Genomic DNA, 27,738 nt, shown 5'->3' on the forward strand with positions numbered 1-27,738 from the left:
GACAACGGCAAGCGAAGAATATTCCTAAAATGGCAATAAGTAAATTCGCGAGCTAAGCATAAATTCATGTACAAGTAAAAACAAAAGATCAAAACAGGAAAACACTTTTGTGGACAAATCAAGACTAATCTTGACCCACTTAATGAAAGAAACACGAAACTTAAAAGGTGAGGAAATCCTTAAAAATAACTTTCAAAATACTTCACAACATACCTCCCCCCTTAGAAAAAGCATCGTCCTCGATGCAAAAGGACGTAATACATATAACTGAGCAATAAGGGAGCAAACGTACTAAGTAAATAAAGTGTGTTAAATATCAAAACAAAACTATCACACTACACAATATTAATTGAAACAATGTCAATAGTTCAGTGTTCAATGCAATGTTCTTGAATCTTGTTACTTGGAAACTGGAGGTAAATAAATTGATGACTGTGTCCTTGTGGGAAGGGCTTGATTAGCGAATCGAACCACGAGTAAACGTTGAGAGTTGACAGCATAATTCATCTTGTAGTAGCATGCAGGACGATTGCTATACGTAATGCAAACTTTACTTGAATATAGGGGGAGAACACATACTTGGAAGGCAGGGCTATCTTACCTGTAAATCATAATTCTTGTTATGACACACTGCTCCAAATGCAGCCAATTTGTCTGAAGAAGTTAGAATGTACTGACCAGTAATATATAAGAATCAACAGGCACAGTTTTGCTTAACCGTAACAAAGAAATGGTGAAACTCAACCACACAGTATACCCAATGTATGTGGAGTGTTCAAAGTGTGTTTAGACTTCTTGGAGATAAACAATCGAGTAATGTTCAGATCCATTTCAGGAGTACAAATGTGACAAAAAATCACTGACAAGCCATCGAAGAACAATTGAAGAATCGTTGATTGAGTAAATGATGAGATACCAATGCAAGCAACTTTATGAGAGTATTAAAAAGCACTTAATAATATATCTAATTATCTAATTTCCGACGTCTATAGGTTAACTTTTTTACGAAACGAGTTAAACAAAATGGTCAGAGAAACAATACATAAGTAAAGAAGCTAGCGGAGGGTCAATTGGTCTCAAATTGGGATCAACAAATAGCTTCATACGATTTGCATGACACGAAAACGCGACTTTCTTGTTGGTTACCGTGCGCAACTTAAAATGAACCTGTGATAATTTCTCGAACAATTCTGTACGGACCCGACCAGCTATGCATTAACTTTGTGGATAATCCTTTTCTAGTTCTCGGGGTGTAAACCCAAACAAGTTGACCAACTTCAAAAACAGGGTCCTTTGCCTTTTGATCATAATAATCCTTCATCTTCTGCTGTGCACATTGCAAGTTTTCTTTTGATAGATTTTGAGCTAACTCGACCTTTCCGATAACTCGTTTACGATGTTCAACGACTGAAGTACCCAAATCATCAGGCTCAGGAGGCAAATACTTAACGTCAATAGGTAAACGAGGCTCCCACCCATAAAGAACGTAAAAAGGAGAGTCCCCAATTACTTCTGAAATAGAGGTCCTATGAGGAAACAAAATGAGGGGTATGAGTTCATCTCAATCTTTCCGGTTTTTTTATAAACATACATGGACAAAGACTGACACAAGGAAGAAATGGATCTTTCTCCAAGACCATCGGTCTTTCGGATGATAACTGGAAGTATTGACCTTTTGAATTTCAAATATTTTACAAACTTCTGCAACGACTTTAGATAAAAAGTTAATGCCTCGGTCAGAAAGTAAAACGCGTGGTGCCCATTATATACTCTTTAAAATATTTTTCAGTTTTTCTGTGAAACTGTAAAATTCGTCATCCATCTACCACTTGGAAGGAACTAATTCGAAAATCACTATGTTTGCCCATTTTTAGGAATATCACTGAAATCATGAAAAAATTAAGAGTTAATATGGTTTTGGGGGACGCTGTCACAAAATTACAGACGTTTGTATGGATCTTTAACCATGTTTCAAGAGTCATAACTTGATCCCTGTTCAACCTTAGAGCACCAAACTTGGTCAAATAACCAATCTCCCTACGCAACTCCGAAATGGCCAATTGCTTTGAAGTCACTGCCTGCAGTTCAGTGTCGTTCTCAGCTACTTCACAGCGAGTGAAAAGGAAAATTTGTGTACAGAAAGAAAACAAAACTATGTAATTAAAAACGAAAAAAGGAAAAAAACTCTGACTATTATTACTTGAGAAACAGAAAAATGATCGAAGTAGTTTTTTCTTCTCGAGTAAGCTTGCTGGCCTTCTATAGTTCCGAGAAAGTTTTAAGCGCACAAGTTTGTTCACTTGCACGCGTTAGCATTACGGTTCTTTGACTGAAGACAAGGATAAAGCTGGTTCTGCAAAAGTAAATAAATCTGGGCATGTAAAAAAATAACCGTAACTACTAATAACATAATACAAGCGGGTTTTAATTCAGCCCGGCGAAAGAAGGCGAAGCACTAGACACAAAATCAACTCACAAATCGAATGCACAATTATCAGAAAAATACAAACCTCTTTTGAAATGTTCAAAACGTTTTATTCCACCTCAGACTGACGGAATGACCCGTTTTTACTCTAACATTGGTTGTTCTGAATCCAAAGTAATTTTCAAGTGATGAAAGAACAACAACAACAAAAACAAATAAAAAGGCTTTACAAGGAGCATGTGTTCGCATCTCGTGTATCAGCGTGTATTTCATTCAGTCTCAGTCAGAACTCTCACAGAACGACAGAACGACACAATTTACGCAATCAACAAAGAGAAAAGCCCGCCTTGAGCCTGCGATAAGGGATGCGCAGAAGCTTGCACAGAACGTTTTTCGCGCAGAAGACCAACACTGACGTCACGTAGTCTCCAGTCCGTCGCGCGGCCATTTCAGAAACGTTTTCGTGAAGTCTTCGGAAATGCTCTGATTTTGATCTTTTATCTTTCTATAAAGGCTTGGGAAGAAAAATCTTTACCCAAATCTCATGGGGATGGTCCTTTTTAGTGTTTGGTGAAGGTAAAGCGACAAAAGAAAATATGTCAATTTTTTGGTTCATTTGACCTTTAAACTAAACAATTTTGACTTATATTTCAGCAAAGGAATTCAGAGAGACAACGCTAGCGTTACAGTCAAAGTAACCCCTGTTCTTGAAATCCATCCTAGAGCTATCAGCAAGCATGTTGGTAAGTTTTTTTCTTCGTTTTGTTCTGAACTGGTAGAAAAGGATGTTCTTATTCGTTTAAACGCATGTCTTCTTGTATCGGGGAGTGTGAATTAACCATTTGATGTAACGTTGTTTGTCTTGGAAAAGTAAACTAACAATGGGCATGGCCCTGTCCATCTGTTCAGGTGATCAAGCAACGTTTAGTTGTACGGTAGTCAGCGGCTTGAGGCAGGGAGCACGCGTGTTTGTGGCGGAGGTGACAGACAACGATAATGAAGAGCGTCACCAGGAAACGAGCTTTACAGCAGTGAACTTACAAATTCCTGGGGAGAGACAAAGTCATACCAGACGATTTGTCTGCGAAATGAGTCTTCAGAAACAGTTACTGACCAGAAGTGAAATGGCAGAACTGGTAATTGTTCCAGTAGGTAAGCGGCCGACTATCGCAAATTTTTTAGGGAAAAAATAAGTCTAAGGCCACGGCACGCACTCTTCTGTCACGTAATAGCTGGCGGAAATTTGCTCAAAGAATTTCAGTTTTGCTTCAACATTTTAAAGGAAAAGTTACAAAGGACAAAAGTCACTCTCATGTAACGGGCTTATATGAAGGAAAAGGAGTTAGTTTCTTAAGAAGCTGAGATGTTGTGTTGGTAGGGAAGTGAAATATTGGTTTTATGGCGTTCGACGTCAGAAGAACGCAACCTAAACTCAACCAGGGAGAAGCCTGGGCACGAACATTTAGCAAAAAAAAAAATGTCGAAACCCGTTTGGGTCAGGTACCGGAAACGGAAATACGTCATAGACCTTAGGCTTCTTACATTCATTCATTCGTTCGTTCGTTCATTCATTCATTCATTCATTCATTTTGCCATTCACTACAAAAAGTACATTTGAAATTAAAATGTTAACAATGTTTGACACTTTTCTAAATTATTTTACAAATGTCCAAAATGCAAGGGAAGGAAGCCGGGGGCTTGTGAACTATAGGCTTCCTTCCCAAAGCCCGTTGTTTGTTTAAGATCGTTTCTTTAAATCACGGGTGCTTTAGAGAAAAAAAAATGTTTAGAAATGCTACGGGGGATATTTAGAAAGCTTAATTCGGATAATTTACAGTTGAAAACGACAACAGACATCAGCTGGAAATACTGGCGGTTTGCAGAACTGAGGCAAGGTGAATCGGCAGTCGATCGAACATTACGAATTCACTTTGGCGAACTACACACTGGAAACCATCTGTCACTTTGGGTAATCTCAGTATCGTTCTTAAGATAATTTAAGCTTTCGGAATGCCAACGAGTCTCGTCAAAGAATCGGTGGCTTTCAATAAAACTGTTTGATGCGGTGAAGGAAATAACTTTCGTTAGGTAAACATTCAAATTTCAGTCCGTTTTAATTGATCACAACATATAACAAGGCTAGTTTTAATTCATCTATTCAGTTGAGGAGCGACATGTCAAATCCTAGGGAGTAAGCATTACGGCTTTTACTCATTATTGTTGAATGATCATTTTGCCTTCCAGACGCCCCGAAATGTCCCACGGAGCACCTGGAGGGAGTTTCCTGGGTGGCTACAGTAGCGGGAGGCATGGATATACAGCCCTGTCCCAAAGGAGCCAGCGGTAAGTCCATAAAGCACTATGCACGTCAGGGTCATGTCAGTTTAAAACTTCTAGCTGCAAGTCAATGTTTGCCAGTCGTTCCTTCTTTTTGGAAAATTATGATTCCGCACTTTGTTGTTTTGTTTTGAGTTCACTAGTTTTCTTACAACATTTACATTTATTTGTGTCTTGACAGTTTTTAGAGCAATTCGGGCGTCTGTATATCCAATGAAACACCATTTTGAATGCCTGATACACAGTAGCTTTTCACTGTGACTGATATATACGGTTGACTGGATTCCAAAACTAATTAGAAACTAGAGTGAAATAAAAGTGTTGCCTAATTTTTTAACTTATATCTTAAGGGTAGCTATAGGCTTATTGCAGATCCTTCCAAGTCAGTTTACTCGAGGAGTGCAAACTCGCTTCCTGTAGCTAGACAGCAAGAACTTACCCATTCCTTTTTTTTTTTTTTTATAGGAACCGCATTTCGAAATTGTTCTCAAGGGGCTGCTTGGAAGGACACGAATTTCCTTGGATGCAGTTCACCGGAATTTCTCCGTTTGGCAGATGCGGTAAGTTAACATGTAAATGATTACCCTTTCTTGCATTATGGCGTCATGATACCTGAGGGTACTTTTTCATACCGTAGATATTTCCTAAACGGAGACAGCTGAGTTTGATATATACAGGCCTGTCTCGATGCGCTTAATCCTCAGTCTAGGCTCAGGTAAACAAGATATTGTCACTGATCAGTTTGTTTGTGTAAAATACGGTCGGTTTCTTCCATCGATCTTTTTTTTTAAATCAACATTGTTAAAGCGATTGCTCGTCGTCTCTGATTCTAATTGCAATAATAATAGTTGTGGCCTGCTGGGATATACCATTTCCAGATTTGCTGAGGATACGCCTTGTACTTATTCGCTCAGTTCCTGAGTATTGATACACTGTTCCATTTAAAAGAGACAAACGCAGTCGTAATACTGTGTTGGAGTACGATCTCTTTTAGGGCGGGTTAGACATTAAGCCTGAGCAAAGCCCAGATTGGTCGCCTTTACATTAATCAATAATAATAATAAAAAAATGGTAAAATCTTTATTACAAAACCTCAATTAAAATCCCATTTACAATCAACCTGCTGTTACAAAAAATCTAATCAATTCATCAAAACACTATCTACAATTCCTTCATTAGAGAACAAAAACAATCCTATATGTAATAAGTGAAGAAAGAGAAAACTATTCATTTACAAATTCTAAAAAATAGAAGTAACTTAACCTTACATAAAAGAAGAGGAAAAAGATATAATCAATAATAAAAGTTCAAAATTCTATAAAATTAAGAATTCCATTATGCAGAGATATCAAGAACATACAATCGAATTATACTAATGACGGCTAAACCAGTGTCCATAAAAAGCCCTAAGTATAAAAGCATATAGACACGTATTTCAGATATCCGCACTAGCGACATTTATTTTACAGTCTAATGATTGTTCTATCTTGCTACGAAACGGCGTTCGCGAACCTCTGACGCATGCATGTACCGATCTGAAGAGTTCAAACGAGATCTGTGTCCTGAGCCAAGTGATTACAACATGATAAGGCTCGATGTCTTTCTGAGCTATCTTGTCTGCGAGATGCTTTAAGAACCGCTGACACTCGTCTCCCATTCCGCCATTGGTTCCAAACACTAAAGGTGTAAACGAACCCATTTCTACATCTAACACCCGCTGCTGGTACTTGCGCTTCTTCTCTTCTTCTTGCTCTTTGAACACTTCCGATGTTGGCTTGCTCTGGTAACACTTGGAGTTGACGTGCGTAACTCTAACATCAAAAAATGCCGTAACTCCTCTTGCCCAGAAACCTCCCGCTTTGATGTCCAACCTTGCCTCACAACTTGTAACAGCGCTCCTCAAATGAAATCGCTCGTTGTCCAGGGGTTGAAGGCGTGGTTCGATTTCCACATTATTGCAGATCTTGTCGATGAATGTCGTTAACAAGTTCCGTACACCGTCATGTCTCTGCGCTACAAACCCCCCCTTTTTACAAGAGAGGGCGTGACTAACGGTGAATTTATCCCCACATATGCAATGACTTGGTAAATCGACAAAGGGCAAGTCATAACGCAAGCGTAGCGAGCCTCTGAACTCTTGCTTGTTGAGGGCTAAACCTTTGTCCGCGAGAGGCATCGCATTCAGCCAAGAACTTGCGCCCTTGTCCCTCGATTGATTAACCAGACGTGGCAGGCCTGGGGAGAGGCTTGAATCAATGCTATCCATTTTCTCTTTGGCACTTGCTCTCTTAAATGATTGTTGATGCCTCTTTAGCTCCTCCGAGGATCTTTCTCCTAGCACCATGATGGAACTCTGTGAAGTAATAGAATCTACGTGTGCGGTGGTTGTCAGTCTCGAGGCAGCAAACTGCTGCGGTGCCTCGGATTTCAGAGCAGGAATGCCTAGACCCCCTTGACCTGTTGCTAGGGTAGCAAGTCTGCGCACCTCGTTAGGGAGAGGCTCTGATTGACCGAACAAAGTTGGGAGTAGTAAATCTTCAATCACTTCCTGGGTTGGATCGACATAAACTTCAAACGATTCAATCGTGCGCATGAAGTAGGTGAACTTCGACTTGTAGCCTTTTGTGAAAGCAATATACGCCGCATGGGGCTGGCTCTTCGCTATTTCAGAGAGACGTTCGATTTCCTCTTTCCATGCACGAACCTTCTCCTCACAATACTGATCTTTGTATTCTTGCGACGCAATAACTGCTCCCAGATGGCGCTGACCTTCAGTCGTTATGTTGACTTCCTCTCCAAACACCCTCTTTGCTTCCTCCGCGAGTTCCCTAGACTTCACAATAAGCCAGCTCTTTGTCCCATTCACAAGGTAACCAAACTTTTGACCTTCCTTACTCAATTGCCTGTACCAGTTGTATAACTGCACTATACTCCCTCCTCCAGCTGAGTCGTCTGCAAGCCACACCTGTTTAACCAATGGACAATGATCCCTCAAATTCTGTATCATTATGGATGTATTAAGTGCGTACCATGGCATCGCTAGCGGATCTCCTTGTGTGGTGCCTTCTCGAGAAAGTATTTCACCTCCCCCACAAATAAACAGTCTAGATGGGCTTCTATATGTGTTAATAACATAGAGCGCCATTTCTTTGCACATGATCTGGATATTGTGTAAGGCCGTTGACCTATTCATTTGGTTAAAAACGTTACTGGCATCAATTAGCAATATTCCATCTGTTCCTTCTTCAACAAACACTTGACTCATTGCATGGATCGCAGCCTCCGCTCCTGCATTATGACCAGCGCAAACTTGTAGGGGACCCGCCGCTTCTTTTATTTCCTCCTTTAAGAAACCGCTGACCGTTTTCCCCACTATTCTCCTTAGTACCTCTCCAACACCAGTTGGTCTGATTCCCGGGTTCTTGTCAAGCGGGATAAGCCTGCAGGACGTAAAGGCTTCAAGTAAGGATGGGTGGTACGATTTCCTTAGCAGATTTCTTGTGAACACGGCTAGCTCTTCTCTCAATATTTTGCCCTCGGTCTTGAAATTCTTAGAGCACAGGATTCTCTTATACAGCTCTGCGTCCATTCCAGATGGTCCGGCTGAGCCCTTGGTTTTACTTGCCGAGTTGTAGATCGATTCTTCGTCTATCAATAATAATAATAATAATAATAATAATAATATTATTATTATTATTATTAATCGACCCCGGGCTTTCTATCAGTTTAAAACAAAAGTTTTAGTGCAATGTTTTTTCACCTTTTGTCATCTGTGTTATTCAGTCTAGTGGATAAACTCGCGTACTAGTAGATTCACTCGCCTGAGTAAACAGCCGACATTTTGCGACGCCATCACTGGTTTCCCGGCAAAATGACGTCTGAGGAACGCCTGGAGAAATCCCATACTGATGACGTGTCACTACCCAGATCTGGGCAGTACTACTTCTGATTGATCATGCCGCGAGGGAAATTTGCTTCGACCAATAACAAGGGCTACCGAGATCTGGGTAGTGACACGTCACCAGTATGGAATTTCAGTCTGCTGTCGTCCTCAGACGTCATTTCGCGGGGAACAAAGAATTCCTCATAAAATGTCGGTTTTTCTCAGGCTATAGATTCAACTCAATCTAATTGTTTTCTTTCAGACTGAGGCGATAATTGGAGGTTTCAAGACAGATTTAACTGCACAGCAAGTCCTTTCCTTGCTAGCTAACTTTTCTCGACCAGTCTCTGACAATTTTAGAAGACCGAACGAGATATACGGAGGAGATCTCGTAATAGCGGTTAATATACTACTCAGACTGGCGGACTATAATAGTAACCAAGGCAGCGTAAGCTCTGCTGAAGACGTCAATAATTATGTACAAGTGGCTAGTAATTTGCTGGACTCAGTCAACAGCAAAACATGGCAGGATCTCGAACGAGTAAGTTGTTTCGCTTGGAAGAAAGCTAGCCATAAGGCCAATTTTATTGTGATTTAAAATGTTACATTGTAACACTGAGGCAGTGAAAATGAATGGTAAATGGCTTATTAACTTATATTTATCTAGTTATTCCTTTATCATGAGGAAACTTTGCAGAAAGCTATCTGAGCCATGTTCCCTTGCCTTAAGCCGCAACGTGTGGAAATGCGTGCGTGTCCCGGATAATGGGCTCATGCCTGATTTGTCCATACATGGAGCCGAGCATAACCCAAATGGTTTGTTATTATGAAACTAATATGCTTAAGTGTTTGTATTCTCAGGAGGGTCGAGGCAGAAGTCAAACACTGCTCAAAGCACTGGACGTCTATGGACTGGGAGTCGCTGCAACACGCAATGGATCCATGATAGTTGCGAAGAATAACTTGTTGTTAAGGATCGATCGGGTTAAGCAGGATAGTCTGGTATGAGTAAGTTTAATTTCCCTACAGGTGTATGTCTTTTCTTGACAAAAAAAAAATGAAGAAGACTCTGAAACATAGACAAATGCAAACCCACTATAATAGCACTGTTTTCTAGATTTGAAGCCAGGATTTTGTCTTATTAAATTAGTCATTCTGGATTCTCTCAGCGGTGACTAGATATGCCGTAGGTTGTCTCAGTTTTGTTTATGACTCATGGGCTAAAATGTCCATGTGGCTTGGAAGTGGAGTCCGACTTGTTGGCTACAAGTTTTCCCGAAAGCATGCATACGCGTTAGATGTAACTTTCAGCCACCTCATACAAGTTAGTGTCACAAGTGATCATGACGAACAGTTTTTTATGTTACGAATAATTCTTTCAGTTGAGAACAACAGGATTGAATGTCTCGTATCAGCAGAGTTCCATCTACCTACCTCGGCAAACATTTGGTGCTCCAGACTCACGTGTCGTCAGTTTGGTTTATCCAACACTCAACGATGTTTTACCGCTGGCCAAGAGTTCCAGTGATGACATGCCCCTCTATCCTAATACTACTGTCGTCTCTTCCACGGTGTTACCCAGACCATCAGATCTTTTAAACGATCCGCCTGTAAAGATCATTCTTCAGAACAGAGGGGTATTGGATTTTAATAATAATAATAATAATAATAATAACAATAACAAATAATAGTAGTACTGTAGTAGTAGTAGTAGTAGTAGTCGTAGTCGTAGTCGTAGTCGCAGTCGTAGTGCATAGGTTGGTAGTAGTATTACTGGACCTCACTGTAAAGGCACTTTAAAAGAAAAAAAGGGGGAGCGAGTGGAATGAAACATTCATTCCAAATTGTATTTTTGTAAACAATTATTTTAAGTCTTACTACGTTTTCGCTTTTCTATCATAATCTCCCGTAATATTTTTGCATTTTCTAGTTATATATGTTTACTCATTTAATTATTAATATCGGTCGGTAACTTTTTAAGCGAGGAAGATTTTCTTTTGAAATATATATTTTTCTAGGTTTATCCTTTCCAATTTAGTATTCTTAAAAGATGCTCTTAAAGTTAAATTTCATCCTTTTCCATAATTTTTAGTGTTTGCCATCACAGTTTTGCAAGGGTGAATGGAACACATGGCACCTCAAATCGCACTATTTATAATAATATACCTCTGAATGCCTTTAGTATAACTTTTTTTCATTTTTTTAAAAACATTTCATTTAAACTAAATTGTCGTGTAATTTTGTGAAGGGAACTGTCCCAGCTGGTGCTACACCCAACGCAAGGTGCGTATTTTGGCGGCCCGGAGAAGCTGCATTTTGGCAAACCAGCGGTTGCAGGCTTGTTCCCAGTGAGTCCGATGATATTTTGACAACGTGTGAATGTGATCACCTGACCATCTTCGCATCTCTTATGGACCCGTACGGGGCGTCTGTAAGTCAAACATTGCGTGTATTCACTATTTAAACGTTTTGTGTGCTCAATGTGATAAAAGTACCACGCTAAAATATCAATACAAATCACAGTGAAAATTATAAGGGCATCAAAATTTCAGCATTCTCCTTTATCATAGTAGAGACAACCCCTGAGGAAATGAATTTGCTATCAGGGCTTTTCTGTTATAACGCCTGAAAGAGGATCAAGAGAGAGGACATGATCTCAGGCGATACAAAATAGAAGCGACTTCACGTAGATAGTGCATTTTTTCTAACATAAGAATGAATTATTTTTCTAACTTTTGCCCATAACCAAGTTCTTGCATTTGGTAATTGATTGATATCAAGAATGGTAAAAAGTTCAAAAAACATATGTTATAATTAATTGTATCGATAGATAAGTGAAGCTGACAAGAAAGCGTTAGAAATCATCTCAATAGTGGGATGCACCATTTCTCTTCTTGCTGTTCTCATCACCATTGCTGTCACACTGTTCTTCTGGAAAGCTGTAAAAAGTCCAAGGGCTAAAGTCCTGCTCAACGTGTGTGCTGCACTTGCATTGTCCTGCATATCTGTAATAGTTGAGGGATCTGCGAGGGACAACAAGGTGAGTTCCACATCTGATCATGCTAGCTTTCTAAGCAAACTTGCTTAATTAAGGCTTCGATTGACAAAATTGGGAGCATGGACAAAGCTTATAATTTAGTTAGCTAGGCTTGGCTTTTGTATCTTGTTTAAATCTCCTTCAGTTTCTCGCTTGGTTAACTTTTACAACAAAGAAATCCTACATTCCTCTGTTTATATTTCTAGTATTTAATCAGTTATAATTTTTCATACATCCTCACTTTGGCGAAAAAATCCATCCTGGACTTTGTTCGGTCAATAACACAAGAAAGAATCCCTACAGAGTTCAAGGCTATCATTTATTTAAAGGCCCCGCGCGAAAAGCAAAATGAAAAAAATTAAATCTTAGCCTTTTACTTGGTGATTAACTTCAGGCCACGTGACCTTCTCAAGGGACTATGTTTTATAAATCATAGTTCATATACACGTTAATAGGATGAAAGAAACAGTTCTTTAGAGAATCACCACGTGATCTAAAATAAAAGTGCAAACAAACCCACTGAAAAGGACCTTTTGAACCGGTACCTTTTTTTACACGAAAACAAAATGGACTATTTTTTGTTTCTTATTTTCAGACTGGTTGTACTGTGGTAGCAGTGTTTCTACATTATTTCTTACTGGCCTTATTTTCCTGGATGCTGTGTGAGGGCGTGTTACTGTACGTTCTACTCGTGAAAGTATTTGGAGGTGGAGCGGAAGAAAAAATCAAGTTCTTTTATATTTTTGGATGGGGTAAGTTAATTCTTCCATTAAAGGCATTTCTTCGCACTCAGATGTAGAAACGCAGCAGATCAGGTTATTGAGAACTCGACTCGGGAAGTTAGCTTAAATAAAACTCATTTGGCTCTCTGTCAGAGGAAAAGAAATATTAAGTAAATTTGCAGCAATCCCTGACAATTTGACTAAAGTTTCAACTGACAATTTGACTAACAATAAGACTTTTTAACTGTGACAATAGACGGATCGAAACGCACCAATGACGCTTCGAGTCTTCATAAGACAATAACATAACGGCTTAACTGACAGACGACCAATAACATCGCGACTTAATTGTCTAATAAGGTCAATAACCAGAGTTTAATACCATCAACTGACGTGATACAATTCACTTTGACTCTGATGATGACTACCCCACAGGTTGTCGAAACGTCAGTCACTATCTAGCTGTCAACAACAACAGTCCTATTCAGGACGATCATACTCAATCTACTTATGAAATGACTCCTGGGTTCAAACCTTTCACAGTCCCTTTCATTTACTTAATCATATTTTGACTATTTCTTTGTTGTATTTCCTGGGCCCATTGTTGAAGGGGTTATCATTAGATCCCTTCGACCGTAGCCCCTTCGGACACCTCATGAAATTTACACAACAGTTAATTGGTACAGGTTTTTTTAGGAAGTCATCAGCCTAAGAGATTGGTAGTTATAGCGTGTCACTGCCAAACCAGTATGTTTACTGAGGACGCTGATCTCTATCATCACTATTTTCCATAGGTTTTCCAGCTGTTACAGTCGTTATTTCACTTGCGGTTACTCAAGCTGTTGGGTACGGAACCTCGGAGAAGTGTTGGCTCGATGTCCCCAGTGGTCTGATCTGGGCATTTATTGGTCCTGCAATAATCATTATTTTAGTAAGTAAACTGGTTTTGTTGAAAAAGCTAGATTCGATTTGCTCTGTCCATGTCCATCCAATATGCAAAAAAAGCAATGTCAGGAGCATGAGGCAGGGACAAAACTGAGCCCTCCACTGGACTGAACCCATTACTTCCCTTACAACATGACCAGCTGAATGCTCTAACCTTTACCCGGGCCATGGAAAAACTCTGCTTTCCTGGCTTTTTGTTGGGTTCAACACACATCTGCCAGCCACACAAGGATTAGGAACAATGAGGCAGGTAGCTTGGCTGAGTGGTTAGTGCATAATTTGTAATTCAGTGGCCTTGAGTTCAAGCCTCCACCTTAGGCGGCATACCAGTTATATTATGGGCAATGTGAAAGAGGTGAATGGTTTGGAATAGACTGAAAAGCTTGTTTCTCCACAGATTAACATCGTGGTCTTTGTTTTGGTGATTCGACAAATGATGGGAACCCGACACGTGCAAAACAAGACACAAGTCGAAAAAGTCAAAGCTGGGCTCAAGGCCACCGCGGTCATCCTTCCCTTGCTTGGTATCACTTGGTTATTCGGACTTCTTAGCTTTAGTTCATCAACTGTCGCATTCAAGTACATGTTTGCCATCTTCAATTCACTTCAAGGATTGATGATTTTTATATTTCATTGTCTTCTCAACAAACAGGTAAAGTCGTTGAATTGTAGTAACAATCGTGTAGCGATTAATGTTGTCCATATGCACCTTAAGAAAAGTACAGGTCTGTTAAGCTTTTATTTGAATCCTTCCTTAATAAAAAGAATTAATTTTCATTGGATATTTTATTTAAGCTCTGGCTGGTCTTATATGTGAGGCCCAACAAATTAAAGTTACTGCAAACACATCCGCATAGAAGATTAATGCTCAAACGTTCGACTTTTGGAATTTCTTTGAAAGCCATTAGAGTGGTCGATTCCTTTCCCTTTTCAGTGACTTTTTGAGTAGAAGCCAGTTTTCATATTTTCTTAATAAGTAGAAAAGTAGAGAAAATTACAACAAGATAATTTCGGTATATTCAGATAAAGGACGCTATAAAGCGAAGACGAGACAAAAGCAGCTCTGGTGTTGTTTCCTCGACTAATAAAACCAAACCTACCACCCTGCCATCTAAACAAGTCACCCAGCCTGGAAAAGGTACTTTATTATCTGTAATAAATATTGCAACTTGTTTTATTCACATAATCCAAACACTTGCAACTTCACCATTGAACGTGACGTCGCAAAGATTGCAGTACAGACAATTGAATGGATGTTACTTAAACTGGAAACGGATAACGGTCAAGGGGGGGAGAAAATAAAACATGGGAAAATGAAAGATGTAAATTGTAACAAAGTTACTGATAGGCCTCAGGTTTTATATAAGTTACGTTTTTTCCTCATTTTTCTGTGCCCGTCCGTTGCCTTTTGCTTGTTGCCCGTCCTCCGTTTTAGGAATATCTCAATTGAATAGACTCAGTTCAAATTTTTCTTCCGGCTCAATTTCTTTTTTTTCGTTTTCTTCAGAGTCTGGTCCAACAATTTAGAGGAAGGAATGTTCACCTTACCAGATAATTGGAAACCAACAAAAACGATAACTATGTTAGAATTCCCTATAACAGACAATATTTTCTTTAGTAGACTAAAGTAAATTGAAGTAATAAGATAAACTCATAAATTAATTTTTATCATTACGATCTGAAACTGACTGTTTGCTTATTTGCTTTCGAGTAATATCTTTTAGTCTGTGACAAGTTGAGCTATATTATATCTCATTTCAATTTTCTTTCGTTTCAGCAACCAGGAAGCCATCAAAAAGACCTCAAAATAATTATGTAATGATGGATTCTCTTTCTCGTGACAGTATATCCACCCTAATTTCCAACTCAGTTACAGAAAATGACGTTGAAGTTAATACATCGAACGATCAGCCACCGGAAGCTGCTGATCGTAGAGAAGGACCGGAAAATGATTATGGCTTACCGGAAAGGGGCGAAAAATTAGTGTCAGCGGACAGTGAGGAGGAGAAAAGCGTCCCTATCGCTTCTTCACCACCATATTATGAAGAAGTTTTTCCCAGTGAGGCCAGCCTAACGACTCTATCAGTCTCTAAAGGCAACAGCAAAGACATGAAAACCACCGATGAATCACTGATGCCGCATGCAGAAGATACTCAAACAGATGAGAAAATGCATGGCGATTTTAAAGAACAAAGGGTGTCATTACAAGGATTTGCTAATGCCAGTTTTGATCCAACCCCTGAGGAAAATGATCCATCAGCGGACAAAACGATCTTAAGTACCGAGGAAGCGCTTTCGACTTACATAGAAAGCTCATCATCATTCGCTTCATTGGACATTGGGAAGGAAAATGTAAGTCAGGGAGTTTTAAGTTATAATGCTAGTCTTGGTTTGGTAAGTTATGTTATGGAAGGAAAATCTCTTGAAGGGGCTCTTTCTTCCAGTAGCTCAGAGGAAACACCAGCCTGGGTGCAATTGACACAATTTGATACCGGAAGGAGCACTTTATCTTACAAGTAGACCTTACAAGTAGACCATAAATACAGACGAGGAACAAAGGAATGAAATCGTAAATTATATTATTGCAGGATTCCACTTTAGAGACGGACTAGAAAACTTATGGGGGAGGGGGGTCGGGCGAGGTACAAAGATAATATATATTCGTGCAAGAGAAAAATAAATTACCAAACATTCATGCAAGCCAAGTAACCGTAAAAATATTTATGCACCGGCTAAAAAAATTCATACCAGGGAAATGTTAACGAAAAAAATTCATGCGGCTCGAAAATCCCCACCCCTAATCTGACTTTTCTGGAACGGCTCAAACTTCGAGCTGTCATTCACAGCAAAACGGATTCTCCGGGAAAGGTGGATCTCTTGAATTTTTCTCCGAGTATATGACAGGACCTTACCTCGTTATCTTCTTGATTGTTTTCGTTTTGGCTTTCGCGTTCATTTCATTGGTGAACGGCTCGCTTACGAATCTCCTCGTGATCTCAAAAGCGCTTTACACATAGCTCAATATAGTTTCCACCAAATTAGCCAAGGGATGTGATTCAGGGAGAATTGTTGACCCCTTTACAACCCCGCCTTTTAGCCATTTTCCCACATCCCTTCTTGGGGTTGTCCCGAAAAAAGATCCTTCTGAATTTCGTCTTATTCTTCATCCGTTAACGATTTTATTCCAGATATTTACTCCACAGTGAAATATGTAACTGTAGGCGATGCTTTAAAGTCCATTAAGCGATTAGGTCCGTTATTTCATGGCGAAAACGTATTTTACTAAGTCCGCTTTCCGAATAATTCCTATTCACCCTGCTGACTATTTCTTGCTAGGTATGAAAATGGGATAACAAGTTCTATTTTGATAGGACCTTGCCGATAAGTTTAAGTTCGAGCTGTTCTATATTTGAAACTTTCTCCACCTCGCTAGAGTGGATTTCCCTACACCATCTAGGAGCTATCTCCGTTTTACATATCTTAGACGATGCGAACGTGACTTTGTTTCGTCATGTGTGATTACATTGGCGTTCCCCTGGCTCCCGAAAAAACGGTTGAACCAGACTCCCGTGCTGCAGTTTAAGCGCGCCTTTCAGGCTTTCAAAAATGCCTCGATTCTTCGTATTATCAGTTATTTTTGCTTATTTTTTAGATACAAGAGAGGGAAATGCAAGGGAAGGTAGATACCGTCACAGGAGGAGCTGATACATTTACGTCATTACAAATAGAAGCAAAACCGGCAATAAGTGTAAGATAACTGTCTGATAACTGATTTGTGTCGCAGAACCTTTCGTTTCATAACGAGCCTTTGCGGCTATTAACTGAAACAGACACAAATGTCTAACTTTGGCTAGTCATCATGTTCTTTGGCCAAGTGTATTTTAGGGCTTCACTGTTGCCTTTCTTTAGAGTTCTTTATGACATCAGGCTGAGAACTTCTATATTGCTAAAAATATTGCTCAATTAAGATGGCAAAAAAGCCAGATTTTTCCCGTATTGATATTGGAAACTTTTTGCCTCCCTTTTATCTTCAGTTTTCTTTTCACCTTTGGTCGTACAATTCCCTGCTGCCAAAATAAACGCCGGCTACCTTAAGATTTCCTGCAGCATGCCAATGAAAAAGACATTTCTCGTTGGCTTAGATTGCCGGGGTAGACGGTCGGTTCTATTTACGGTGACCTAATAGCCAAAATTCTGGCATCGATGTGATGGATAGGTTTCGAAATCTGAGTTACGCTGTAGAGTGCAGGATAAATACTGACCGATTTCGTAAACAAGCGCCGAAGGCGGAAGCTTTTAAGGGGTCTGGGGGCATGCAGTCTGGGCAAATATTTTGATTTTTTACTCCCCAAAGTCCCCTTGCCTGGGTTTCTGAGTCGGTTTTCAGACAGGATATTGCCCAGTTCAATTCTCCTCGGATGAGGCCTTGCAAATCGGCGGATTATTTCATGTATCAAGGTGAATCTCCAGATTTTAACTTGGATAGTTTTTCTTATTATTGAAATTATATTTATCATGTCTAGAAAAATCTGACTGAATTCCGTAAAACGGTGAAAATCGGGGAGTTGATCCGCGACTGGTCAGTGTACAATTTCTTTTGACTCTATCTCCTTTGTCATAATGATTATTATAGTGTTTGTTCTAACGTTGAGCACTGGTTTTATTCATAGCCAAGCGGGAAAACTTGGGAAAGAGTTCGTCAAAAGGTCTTCAGAAAAAGTTATAGCTTGGAACTTTCTGGTGGTGCTGGAAAGTCTTCAGAGAACCATTATTCTGCCGAGAGCGACACATACCTGTAATTCGCTGGAACTGAACAGTAGTGAAAGCAACATGATCGTAAATCTTAATCTAATTTGCTAATAGTTGTCAACAGAATTTGCAGGTTATGTAATTTTGAACAATTTGTTGATTTACTCTACACTTTAGGTAGGTTTTGCCCATAATGAATTTTTTTAAAGTTACTTGGTCGTTTATTTTGCTTTTGCGTAGAGCATAATACAGGATTTATTCTAGTATAGCTTAGTATTTAAATTGGCCAATTTTTAAAGCGGCCCCTGATGGGCCCTCTTGGTAATTGTAGAGAGTTCTTTTTCAAGAGAGAGTGCCCAGGGTAACTGAATCTTTTTGTAAAATTTGTTTTAAAATAAATTTACTCGTTTGATCCAATCTTTTTTTCATTGTGGTATTGTCATTGTATGATTTCTATTATAGCTGCAATTAGCTTTATCCTTATGTTCTAGAGTATTTGCTGCAGAACTCACGTTGACAAGACTTTCGAGAAATGGGCGTCAGGGCATATTTGAATGTTGGGTATAAGCAAGTTTTAAGCTTCCTTTTGAAATGGTTTTAAGTCAGCGCACACGATGTACACTACAAAGAATATAATAATAGCTTCTGCTGGCTACGATTTCACACCTCGACACATCAACCCGAGACATTAAAAATTTTTAATCCGAACCTGTTTTTTAAGACGACGTACGGTAAGGTAGGAAAACATTTCTTAGCAAGCAATCACAAGCAAGAAATTAACTACAGTCCTCAAGAGAATGAAGTCAAATGTTCCTGTAGCCGAGTTATGAAGGAGATATCAAACAAATTTCATCAGAGAGCACTAACTATTATTATAATAATTTTGGTACTGATTTTTGGCTACTATAATTTTCGCACTTCGCCCTTGAACGTTTGATATTTTTTACACTCTTTCGTTTCGTGCCCTTCTTAGGGCCTCTTCATATGAGCCCGGTTTCCGAGATCTCGCCTTACCTCTGAATTCTTTGATGTGTTCATATGAGAGGGCAGGCTGGCTCGGTTCCCGAGATCTCGGTAAGTGGGCCGGAAAATTTTTCCATATGAACACTTCAGCCCGGTTACACGAATGAAAGCGGGATGAATTATACGAATGAATTCTGCATCGTCTTGAGCTTGCTTGTCCAGGCCCATAGCCAGGACTTTTTACTGCTGGGTGCGATTCAACAAGGAGACGGACCAAAAGAGGCCGGAGGCGCAACTCCCTAGGGGTAAAATTCGGTTGTCAGTGACTGCATTAAGAATATGGATATTTCTCAATTTCAACTTCAAATTGATTTCCGTTTTAGCTTTTCTTGCAAAAAGAATACTTTCTTTTACAATTTTTGACAAGAGAGATCATTCTCTCTTGTTTTTGAGAATGGCAGATGTCAATGTCACTATTTAAAAAGAAAAAGAAAAGAAAGAAAGTTGTAGATCCGTGTATTATTCGCCCGTGTTCAAGCCAGTGTTGCCGAAAAAAAACGGAAGGCTTGCTGTCGTGCTAGGTGTCAGTAGAGAGCCCAGGCCCAGATCGATCCGTGGGTGGGTGGCTTTCTTGTTTTGTGTCAAAACTTGGGGGTATAGGGAGAGGAAATTTTGTCGCTTTGATTAGAGTTTCTTGTCAGAAAGCAGTGCAAAGTTAAGGAATTTTTCCTTCGGGCTAGCCCAACCAAATCAATGCTGTGACTCATAATTATAACACTGCTAGCAGAGCTTGTGGGGAGTGATTGAAGAGTCATAAGTGTCATTGGTGGGGAAGGTGAGTACTTGCTCCTTGGACTTGGCTGTCTAGAGACCGAGTACAGGCACCCTGTATGAAATCCACACAGATATATTCACTACTAAAATAACAAAAATTCAGGAAATTATGAAAAACAAACCCTTAAGGTTTTTAAGCCGCTTTTACAAATAAATAATGTCACTTTGTTTTAGATCGTTGATAAACTGAAAAGTGAACCTATGGGCCCTGTGGGAGGGGGGGGGGTGCGACGCTCTCCCTACGGGCCTGTTTTCTGTTGTATTTTCCACATCATCTCTTGACATCATAAGCATCCCGTTTCACAACAGTGATACAGCTATAAGAGTTGCCAAAGCTATAATAGGCGCGAAAGTTATAACTTTGTGTTTCGCCACGTTTGTTTAGTTCTCGAATTTCGTGCCACAACTCTCGATCATCTTCGGCCTTTTCTCATCTCGGAAACCGAGCTGAAATTTCTCATATGAACCCAAGGTGAAATTGGTCCTTGTGGTAAGCGGGCCAGCCCGGTCGACCGAACTCATGTGAAGAGGCCTTTAGATGCATTCCCCAAATCTTATTCTAGACATGCTGGCAAAAAGCGAGATTCAGATTCTTTAATAACAGGCAAAGCGCAGGAAATTCTCTTAGTAAAATGGATGATCTAAAAAATGAAACAAGTTGTGTTCTCTAAACACCAGGGGATAGCTCGTAGCCACACTGGATGAATGCAAGAATTATTTGTTGTTTACAACACTGGAAGCCCAAAGGAACATAGAATGAAGCAAGACATCTCTTGGCTGGATACCATTTAGGTGGTATCCACTTCCTCTCGCTCTAGCCAGCAAGTCCAGCAAAATTTACATAGCAAACCTCCAGTGGTTGTGGTGCTATAGATTTGCCCCGCAGGAAGCCATGCTAAAGGTGATAGAAAATAGGATTAAGTGAGAATGGCAGTGGTTAAAAAGACGCTATTTAGATCGGTCTATAATACACATGCTTTTTACGTGAAAATAAAACTTGGAGAAATACTCACAACTTACCAGGTAAAGAATCTCACCCAAAACACGAAATTTGAGACAAAATTTTAGCGCATTTTTTTCCATTACCTTACAAGTTTTCATTGTCCTGATGACATGTCATCCCATAAAAGGGAATCCTGGATTTCAGAAACCGGAAAAATTTTGCTTGGGGAATCCGTGATTTGGGTAAATTTTACTGGTGGAATCCGGACTACTGGGCTTTAGAATCCGGAATGCAGCTCAAGGAATCTGGAATCCTACTAACTATTGGAATCTAGACTGATCCAAGTTCCACTGACAAACACTGGAATCCAGTACCTGGAATCCAAAATCCACGGCTTGAAATGTAGAATCCAAACCTGTCTGGCCGGTGATTACATGAGCTGTGCAGGTTTTATTTGCCGAGCTGGCTAACTTAATTGCTAAGGTGAATTTTATGGCAGCATTGAAAGAGGCGAGCAGAAACCCGACCATGTTTACAAATAGATTGGAAGCAGTCCCCATGAAAAGTGTGTTATCCGCTGTCCTGTTGTTGGTTTGGTTTACGGCTGGCTCGGCGAGTGCGGGTACACTGAAAATCTTCATCCCCCAGTTAGACGGGATCCCGTCATTATAGCTGTACGTACTTAGGTCTGGACAAATTGCGTCAGGGATGATAAAAGGATGATAGCCCAAGATGTCCAACTTATCAAAAAGTCTTCGGGCGATTTTCAAATCATTAACACTTTTAGGGGTAGATCACATTCTTTTCCAAAAACCCAACCAGAGAACCTCGAGCATTTGCAAATCGAATGAAATTACTGTGAAAGAAAACTGCATCTCCAAAGTCTTTCGGTTTCTATATCAAGATAGTAACTAGTTTGCCTTCGCTCAAATTTTACTGCATTTTTCACGCCCAAATTATCGTCCAAAAATATCTCCATAACGTTCGTATAGCATTAGTTAAAACTTTGTTAACATCGAAACGGCTATCGAAGATCAGTAATGATCGTCAGAGATTCTTGCGCCAGAATAATAACACTTTTAACACCTTTAATAACTCTTTTAATTATTACCACAGTCAAAGCCCTTACACGTCAGCATAATGTAAAACGCCAGAAGATCTTAAGACTAAAAAAAGCTTTTACCACTAGCATTGTAAAAGTTATAAATAAACGGACAAAAAAGTAACTTATTTATCGATAGTATTTGAAAATTGTATGTTCCATTTTCCGCCTGAAATGTTCGTGCAAAGTCCTCTTTGCATCGTATTCAGACTGCTAACCTTTAATGTAGCATGAGGCCAACTTGGGCACAACACGTATCGGGTAAGAGCAGCATTTCTGAATCAAAGGGGAATAAAAATATTTTCCACATCTGGCGCGAGGTTTGCATACTACAAACTTTGGGATAACCCTTCCATAGCAGCACCTCTGGCTCAGTGGGTTGTAGTACAAGAAGCCACATTTGGGGCGAACGCATGGTCGGAACTTTGGGATAACCCTTCCATAACAGCACTTTTGGCTCAGTGGGTTGTAGTATACAAGGCCGCATTTAGGGCGAACGCATGGCTGGAACTTGGAGACGACTCTTCCAAAGCAGCACTTTTGGCTCAGTGGGTTGTAGTACAAAAAGCCACATTTGGGGCGAACGCATGGCTGGAACTTGGAGACGACCCTTCCAAAGCAGCACTTCTGGCTCAGTGGGTTGTAGTACAAAAAGCCACATTTGGGGCGAACGCATGGTCGGAACTTTGGGATAACCCTTCCATAGCAGCACTTTTGGCTCAGTGGGTTGTAGTATACAAGGCCGCATTTAGGGCGAACGCATGGCTGGAACTTGGAGACGACTCTTCCAAAGCAGCACTTTTGGCTCAGTGGGTTGTAGTACAAAAAGCCACATTTGGGGCGAACGCATGGCTGGAACTTGGAGACGACCCTTCCAAAGCAGCACTTCTGGCTCAGTGGGTTGTAGTACAAAAAGCCACATTTGGGGCGAACGCATCGCTGGAACTTGGAGACGACCCTTCCATAGCAGCACTTTTGGCTCAGTGGGTTGTAGTATACAAGACCGCATTTGGGGCGAATGCATCGTCGGAACTTTGAGATAACCCTTCCATAGCAGCACTTCTGGCTCAGTGGGTTGTAGTATACAAGACCGCATTTGGGGCGAATGCATCGTCGGAACTTTGAGATAACCCTTCCATAGCAGCACTTTTGGCTCAGTGGGTTGTAGTATACAAGACCGCATTTGGGGCGAATGCATCGTCGGAACTTGGAGATGACCCTTCCAAAGCAGCACTTCTGGCTCAGAGGGTTGTAGTACAAAAAGCCACATTTGGGGCGAATGCATGGTCGGAACTTTGAGATAACCCTTCCATAGCAGCACTTTTGGCTCACTGGATTGAGCCTGCGACAACCCACAGGCACGGGCCAGGTTTCTTGCTGGGATTCCAAACCTGAAAGGGTAATTAAAATAAAAAGCTTTTAATTTTATATGCGTAATGCAAAGAATTGCCCAGTCGATCATCATACCTTGGCTATATAAAAGTGTTTCATTCACAATTAGACAAAAGCGTTATTTTACATCATATGAAGGAGAGACAAAATTAGGATTAAATAGGTGCCATAAGACGGGCGCAAAGAACTTTCAATTAACACAACCTTGTTTTATAACTACGTGAACTTTCTTTCGGTATTTTCACTTAATTAATGACATTTAAACCGCGAACCGACAGGTTTTATCTAAAGGCACTACAAATCGGCCTGCTCTTCTCTTTTGTTGAAGGTTTTACTATAAACTTAAATTAGCTTTCAGTCTTTTTTAGTAATCTTTGAGTAATCTTTCCAGGCCAATTTCCAGTAGAGAAAAGATTAAAGCTTTTAGTCCCTGATAGGAGCAACGGTCAGGCACTTTTTCCCTTGCTACAGATTGCAAGGTTGTAAGATGCGTCACTGGCGACTGACATAGTGCTGGAAACAGCTGATCAAGAGATTTCGGAGTTACAATACCTTTGCAAAGAGAGTTTTGTTTGTCTTATTCGCGTTTGCCGTGAAACGATCGCCAGGTTTGTACAATGCTAATTCTTCCAAAATGTTTCAGTTGTATTGCATACGAACGTGGCCAGATGTGCAAATGCCAGGATTATATATCTCCTGATCAAAACACAACTCCTAGCTGTCTTCTCTCGAGTGCACAAAAACGTTCCTGTTGTTCATTATTACTTGTTCAATGTCATAATACCTGAATCACTTTCTTTTTTGGTGTCTTCCTCGTCAGCGGCATCACCTTCATCGGGATAATCTTCTTGTGTTTCTTCCTCTTCATAATCTTCGCTATCCTCTTCTGAAACAAAAAAGCTCACGTTTGAATAGAAGCAGCGATTGCTTATCGTAAAAAAGGACGTCTCACAGACTCCAATATGATCTGTTTGTCCTATCATTGTGCCAGTAATCTAAATAATGCAATTTCAGGCTGATTTTCTTCCTCCTACTGGCCTGTTGGCGAAGTTAATACCTACTCGTGTTTGGTACGCGCAAATTCCTTAATAGAGCGGGAGTCGTGCCGTGTATGGAATCTACATCCATTCCAATGCATGAACATAAAACAGCTAAATACTCTCTCTTTTTTTTTCTTGTTTAGCCAAACTAAACTACAAAAGCTTCCAAAAGCTGTTCCACGGACTGGATAAGAATGTAATTATAAGCTGAAAATGTTCATCATTACTAAAGACGAGAATTTTGCAATCAACTGGCAATGGGGTGAGCGAAACCGCTTTTACCTGTCAGTGGGTCGCTTTCCTTATCAGCTTCGGCCACTTCATCTTCGGGGATGTCTTCATCTTCCGGATATTCATCTTGTTCTTCATCTTCATCGTCTTGAGCATTTTCCTCTTCTGCATCTTCATCTTCAAATTCTTCATCTTCAGCATCTTCATCTTCAGCATCTTCATCTCCGTCTTTTAGAGAAAAATTGTACCGTCTGAATATTATTCTTACCTTAGTAAAAAAGTAGAACCGCTAATGGGCATAGCCGGGCATGCATCTCTATCCCTGTTTTACACCTATCAATCCGTAGCTCATTGCCTTTAAGAAGATACCAGAAATTCACACAAAATTTCCCCAAGTAAGTAAGTAAGCAATGATACGGAAATCTCTGTGAATCTTGTGAATCTAACGATTTCATGTATATGCATCATTAGATTACTTTAATAGGTAATGTTCATGATAATTTTAACTAGACGCTCCTACCTTCGTCTGCTTCTTTAAGAGCGACAGCCTCGTCTTCTTTTTCATCCTCCGCTGGAGTTGCAGCTACGTTTTCATCGTTGGTTTTAGGCGAGTTAAGAATACTTTCATCGGAAGCAACATTTTCAGACGTTTCTGCGTAGATAACAGCAAAAACCGCGAGGAGGACGACAATTCCTTGAGCTACACGCTTCATTATTGCTCTCAAGTTTCGAATGCTACTAGTTCAGTGTATAACGCCTTTTATAACAAATTTAAGAGGAAAACTGTTCCAATATACGACTTTTGTTTCAGCGTGATGAATTAACTGCACAAGTGTCCACTTATTCAGATATTATATTGGAAAAAGAAACCTACGTAAATTGTATTTGTACCCCATTTTACACAATGGAAAGAAGAAGTAATAGTGGATTCACCTGAGTGATTACACTTTTTTTTACAAGACTATTAAACTCACAAAAACTTTTTATTAACTCTAGGATTAGGGATTATTTGGAATCAAGGGCGCTTTAGTCTAAATCATTCTACTTTTTTAAAAAATTGATGAAGCTTTTTAAACCGTTCTTCTGAGCTTTACACTTTGCTTTCTGATATCATTGAAAGGAATACTTAAATAACGACGCAAGGTATATAGGCGTCTTACTTCAGACGAAATGTACTTCTTTTCGAGATCCCTTTTTTTGTCGATGAGGCGCTCGTCAGAAATACTGCACACTGAATTTTGCTCGTTTTCCTTGTTGAGTTGTGTATTGTAATGATAAAAAAAAAGAAGAACTAAACAACTATATTTTCATTCTGCATCAGTATCTCCATTTTCGTTTTCCTCTGAGAGTACAAAAAAATCTATACACTTGAAGCAAACACGTCGCCGGTAGAAGTTTTTTTTCATTGAAATGGTTAAAGACAACATTTGAACCCCGCTCGAGGCGAAAATGCATCAAAAAAATTTTACAGTAGTAAAGTGGATTAAAAGTCGTAGTATAGTTGAGAACTAACAGGGCATGAAACAAAGGAATAGATCAGAAATCAATAGTCCCGAGATTAAACTTGAGGTCGCATATATTAAGGTGTACAAATTTAAACTAATTAAATCAAAACCAGAAAAAAAACGTTAAAGTAGAAACATGTTAAGCAAAACAGAATGTATGACTCACAAGTTTTGGCTCATTTTACAAATTATTTTGATTAGAGTGGAAGTATCAATGTATATTCAAAATAACACAAAGAAATGTACAGAGAATTTAATTTAATTTATAGTCAGCGTTTTCACTTACGTGGCCAGCGTCTATGCATATTTATTGGAACAAAAGAGAGCGTTTTCATAAGAAAAGAGTTCAACTCTCACAGGATTGGTTTGGGACACCAACATGGCCGCCGTTTTATTGTTTTGGAATTCCAATATGGCCGCCGTGACGTCATGTAGAAACACTGTATTCTTTGCAAGATGTCGGAAATGGAAAGGTTCATTCCATAACTTTGGTCGAAAGAGAGAAAAAAGTTTATTCAATTCAAGTCGGAACGTTTGACAACAAAAATCCTGAAGTAGATAATCTATAGTTGTAAGAGTGACAAAGCTTGTTTCTTGAAATACATTTAGAACGTTAACTAGTACAGTTCTGTTAAAGAGGTCATGCATAAGTTTAGATATAGGATACTTACAGTATTAGCTAATATAGAACGTTCAAGAGTAAAATAGTCTGCTTGAGAAATAAAGTATTCATAGAATGTTGATGCTTGTTTACAGGCAGCACGTCCAATGACGAAAAAAGTAAGTTAACGGTTTTACTGATTTTTCAGTGCATAAATAGCATCACTATGATGTTTCCAGGTGAATCAGGTTAAATTTTCATTGATCGAAATGCCAAGATATCTAATATAATCCTCAGAGTACATAAAAAATTGTCATTTCTCGTACTTGGGATGAAACTTGTAGGATTTGCTGATATTGAGAGTTAAGCCTGAGTCATGCACCAGCCTTTGTGGTTTCAAAACAATTTAAATTTCCGTCAGGGTACCTCAGCACGTTTAAGTACTATATATCAAACATGAGACGCAGTGTTTGATCACCGGATAAAACACCGAGAAGAGAGTTGAAAATACCACGCGACGCGCAGCGGAGTATTTTTGACGAACTTCGAAGTGTTTCATTAATTAAACATGAATTTCCTTTGTATTTTCTTTATAAATTATTAAATAAATGAGTTTGAGATTGACTGTTCAAGTTTGGTTTAAGGTAAAGTCTTAAGTCTTTTACATTGAAGCATAATGATAAAAAGTAATTTAATCATCGCCATTGGTGTAGATAAGTTATTCCAGTCGCTAGTTAATGTCTTCATAAATAGCAATGACAAAAACTATTTTCACATTTGAACCCGAATAAAACATGACCTGAAATATCACAACCTATTAGGAAGCAGAAGTGGCTTATGGCAACACGCTTAAAGGGTATAATCTCTTATAACTGAATATACTGAAACGCCGTTTTTTACTTGATATTCTATCCAGGGAACCTAATATTAATCAGAAATAGAGCTTAGTTATAAGTTATAGAGCGTAGTAAGTTATAGTCTTATTTTTAGTATTGATAGTACATTTCTCACACCACTCATGTTTACGTC

The 27,738-nt window shown here is 39.5% G+C and overlaps 2 protein-coding genes and 1 pseudogene across 3 annotated transcripts in view; 1 reads left to right on the plus strand and 2 right to left on the minus strand.

The window, feature by feature from the left end:
• The window catches only part of LOC140952301 (uncharacterized), a 28,415-nt pseudogene extending 12,546 nt beyond the window's left edge, over window positions 1–15,869 (plus strand).
• The window catches only part of LOC140951561 (uncharacterized), a 116,049-nt gene extending 90,450 nt beyond the window's left edge, over window positions 1–25,599 (minus strand). The window contains exons 1-4 of one of the 2 annotated variants that reach the window (XM_073400837.1): window positions 25,124–25,554; window positions 24,655–24,831; window positions 24,117–24,218; window positions 21,910–23,331 (exon numbers count right to left, since the gene is read on the minus strand). In XM_073400837.1, coding sequence (XP_073256938.1) covers window positions 22,154–23,331; window positions 24,117–24,218; window positions 24,655–24,831; window positions 25,124–25,316 — 1,650 coding nt within the window. In that variant the 5' untranslated portion in view covers window positions 25,317–25,554 and the 3' untranslated portion in view covers window positions 21,910–22,153. Of the gene's footprint in view, window positions 1–21,909; window positions 23,332–24,116; window positions 24,219–24,654; window positions 24,832–25,123 lie in introns of those variants that run through there. The other variant, XM_073400838.1, reaches the window with a different exon arrangement.
• Window positions 5,564–8,404, minus strand: LOC140952302 (uncharacterized). The gene is made up of 2 exons (XM_073401726.1): window positions 6,797–8,404; window positions 5,564–5,694 (listed from the first exon to the last, which is right to left on the minus strand). Exons 1-2 carry the CDS (start codon window positions 8,349–8,351, stop codon window positions 5,564–5,566), a joined length of 1,686 nt encoding a protein of 561 aa, XP_073257827.1. The 5' UTR covers window positions 8,352–8,404.
• Window positions 25,600–27,738: the final 2,139 nt, after the last annotated feature.

The sequence above is a fragment of the Porites lutea genome, chromosome 11, assembly GCF_958299795.1.
Source record: "Porites lutea chromosome 11, jaPorLute2.1, whole genome shotgun sequence".
NCBI classification, from domain to species: Eukaryota; Metazoa; Cnidaria; class Anthozoa; order Scleractinia; family Poritidae; genus Porites; species Porites lutea.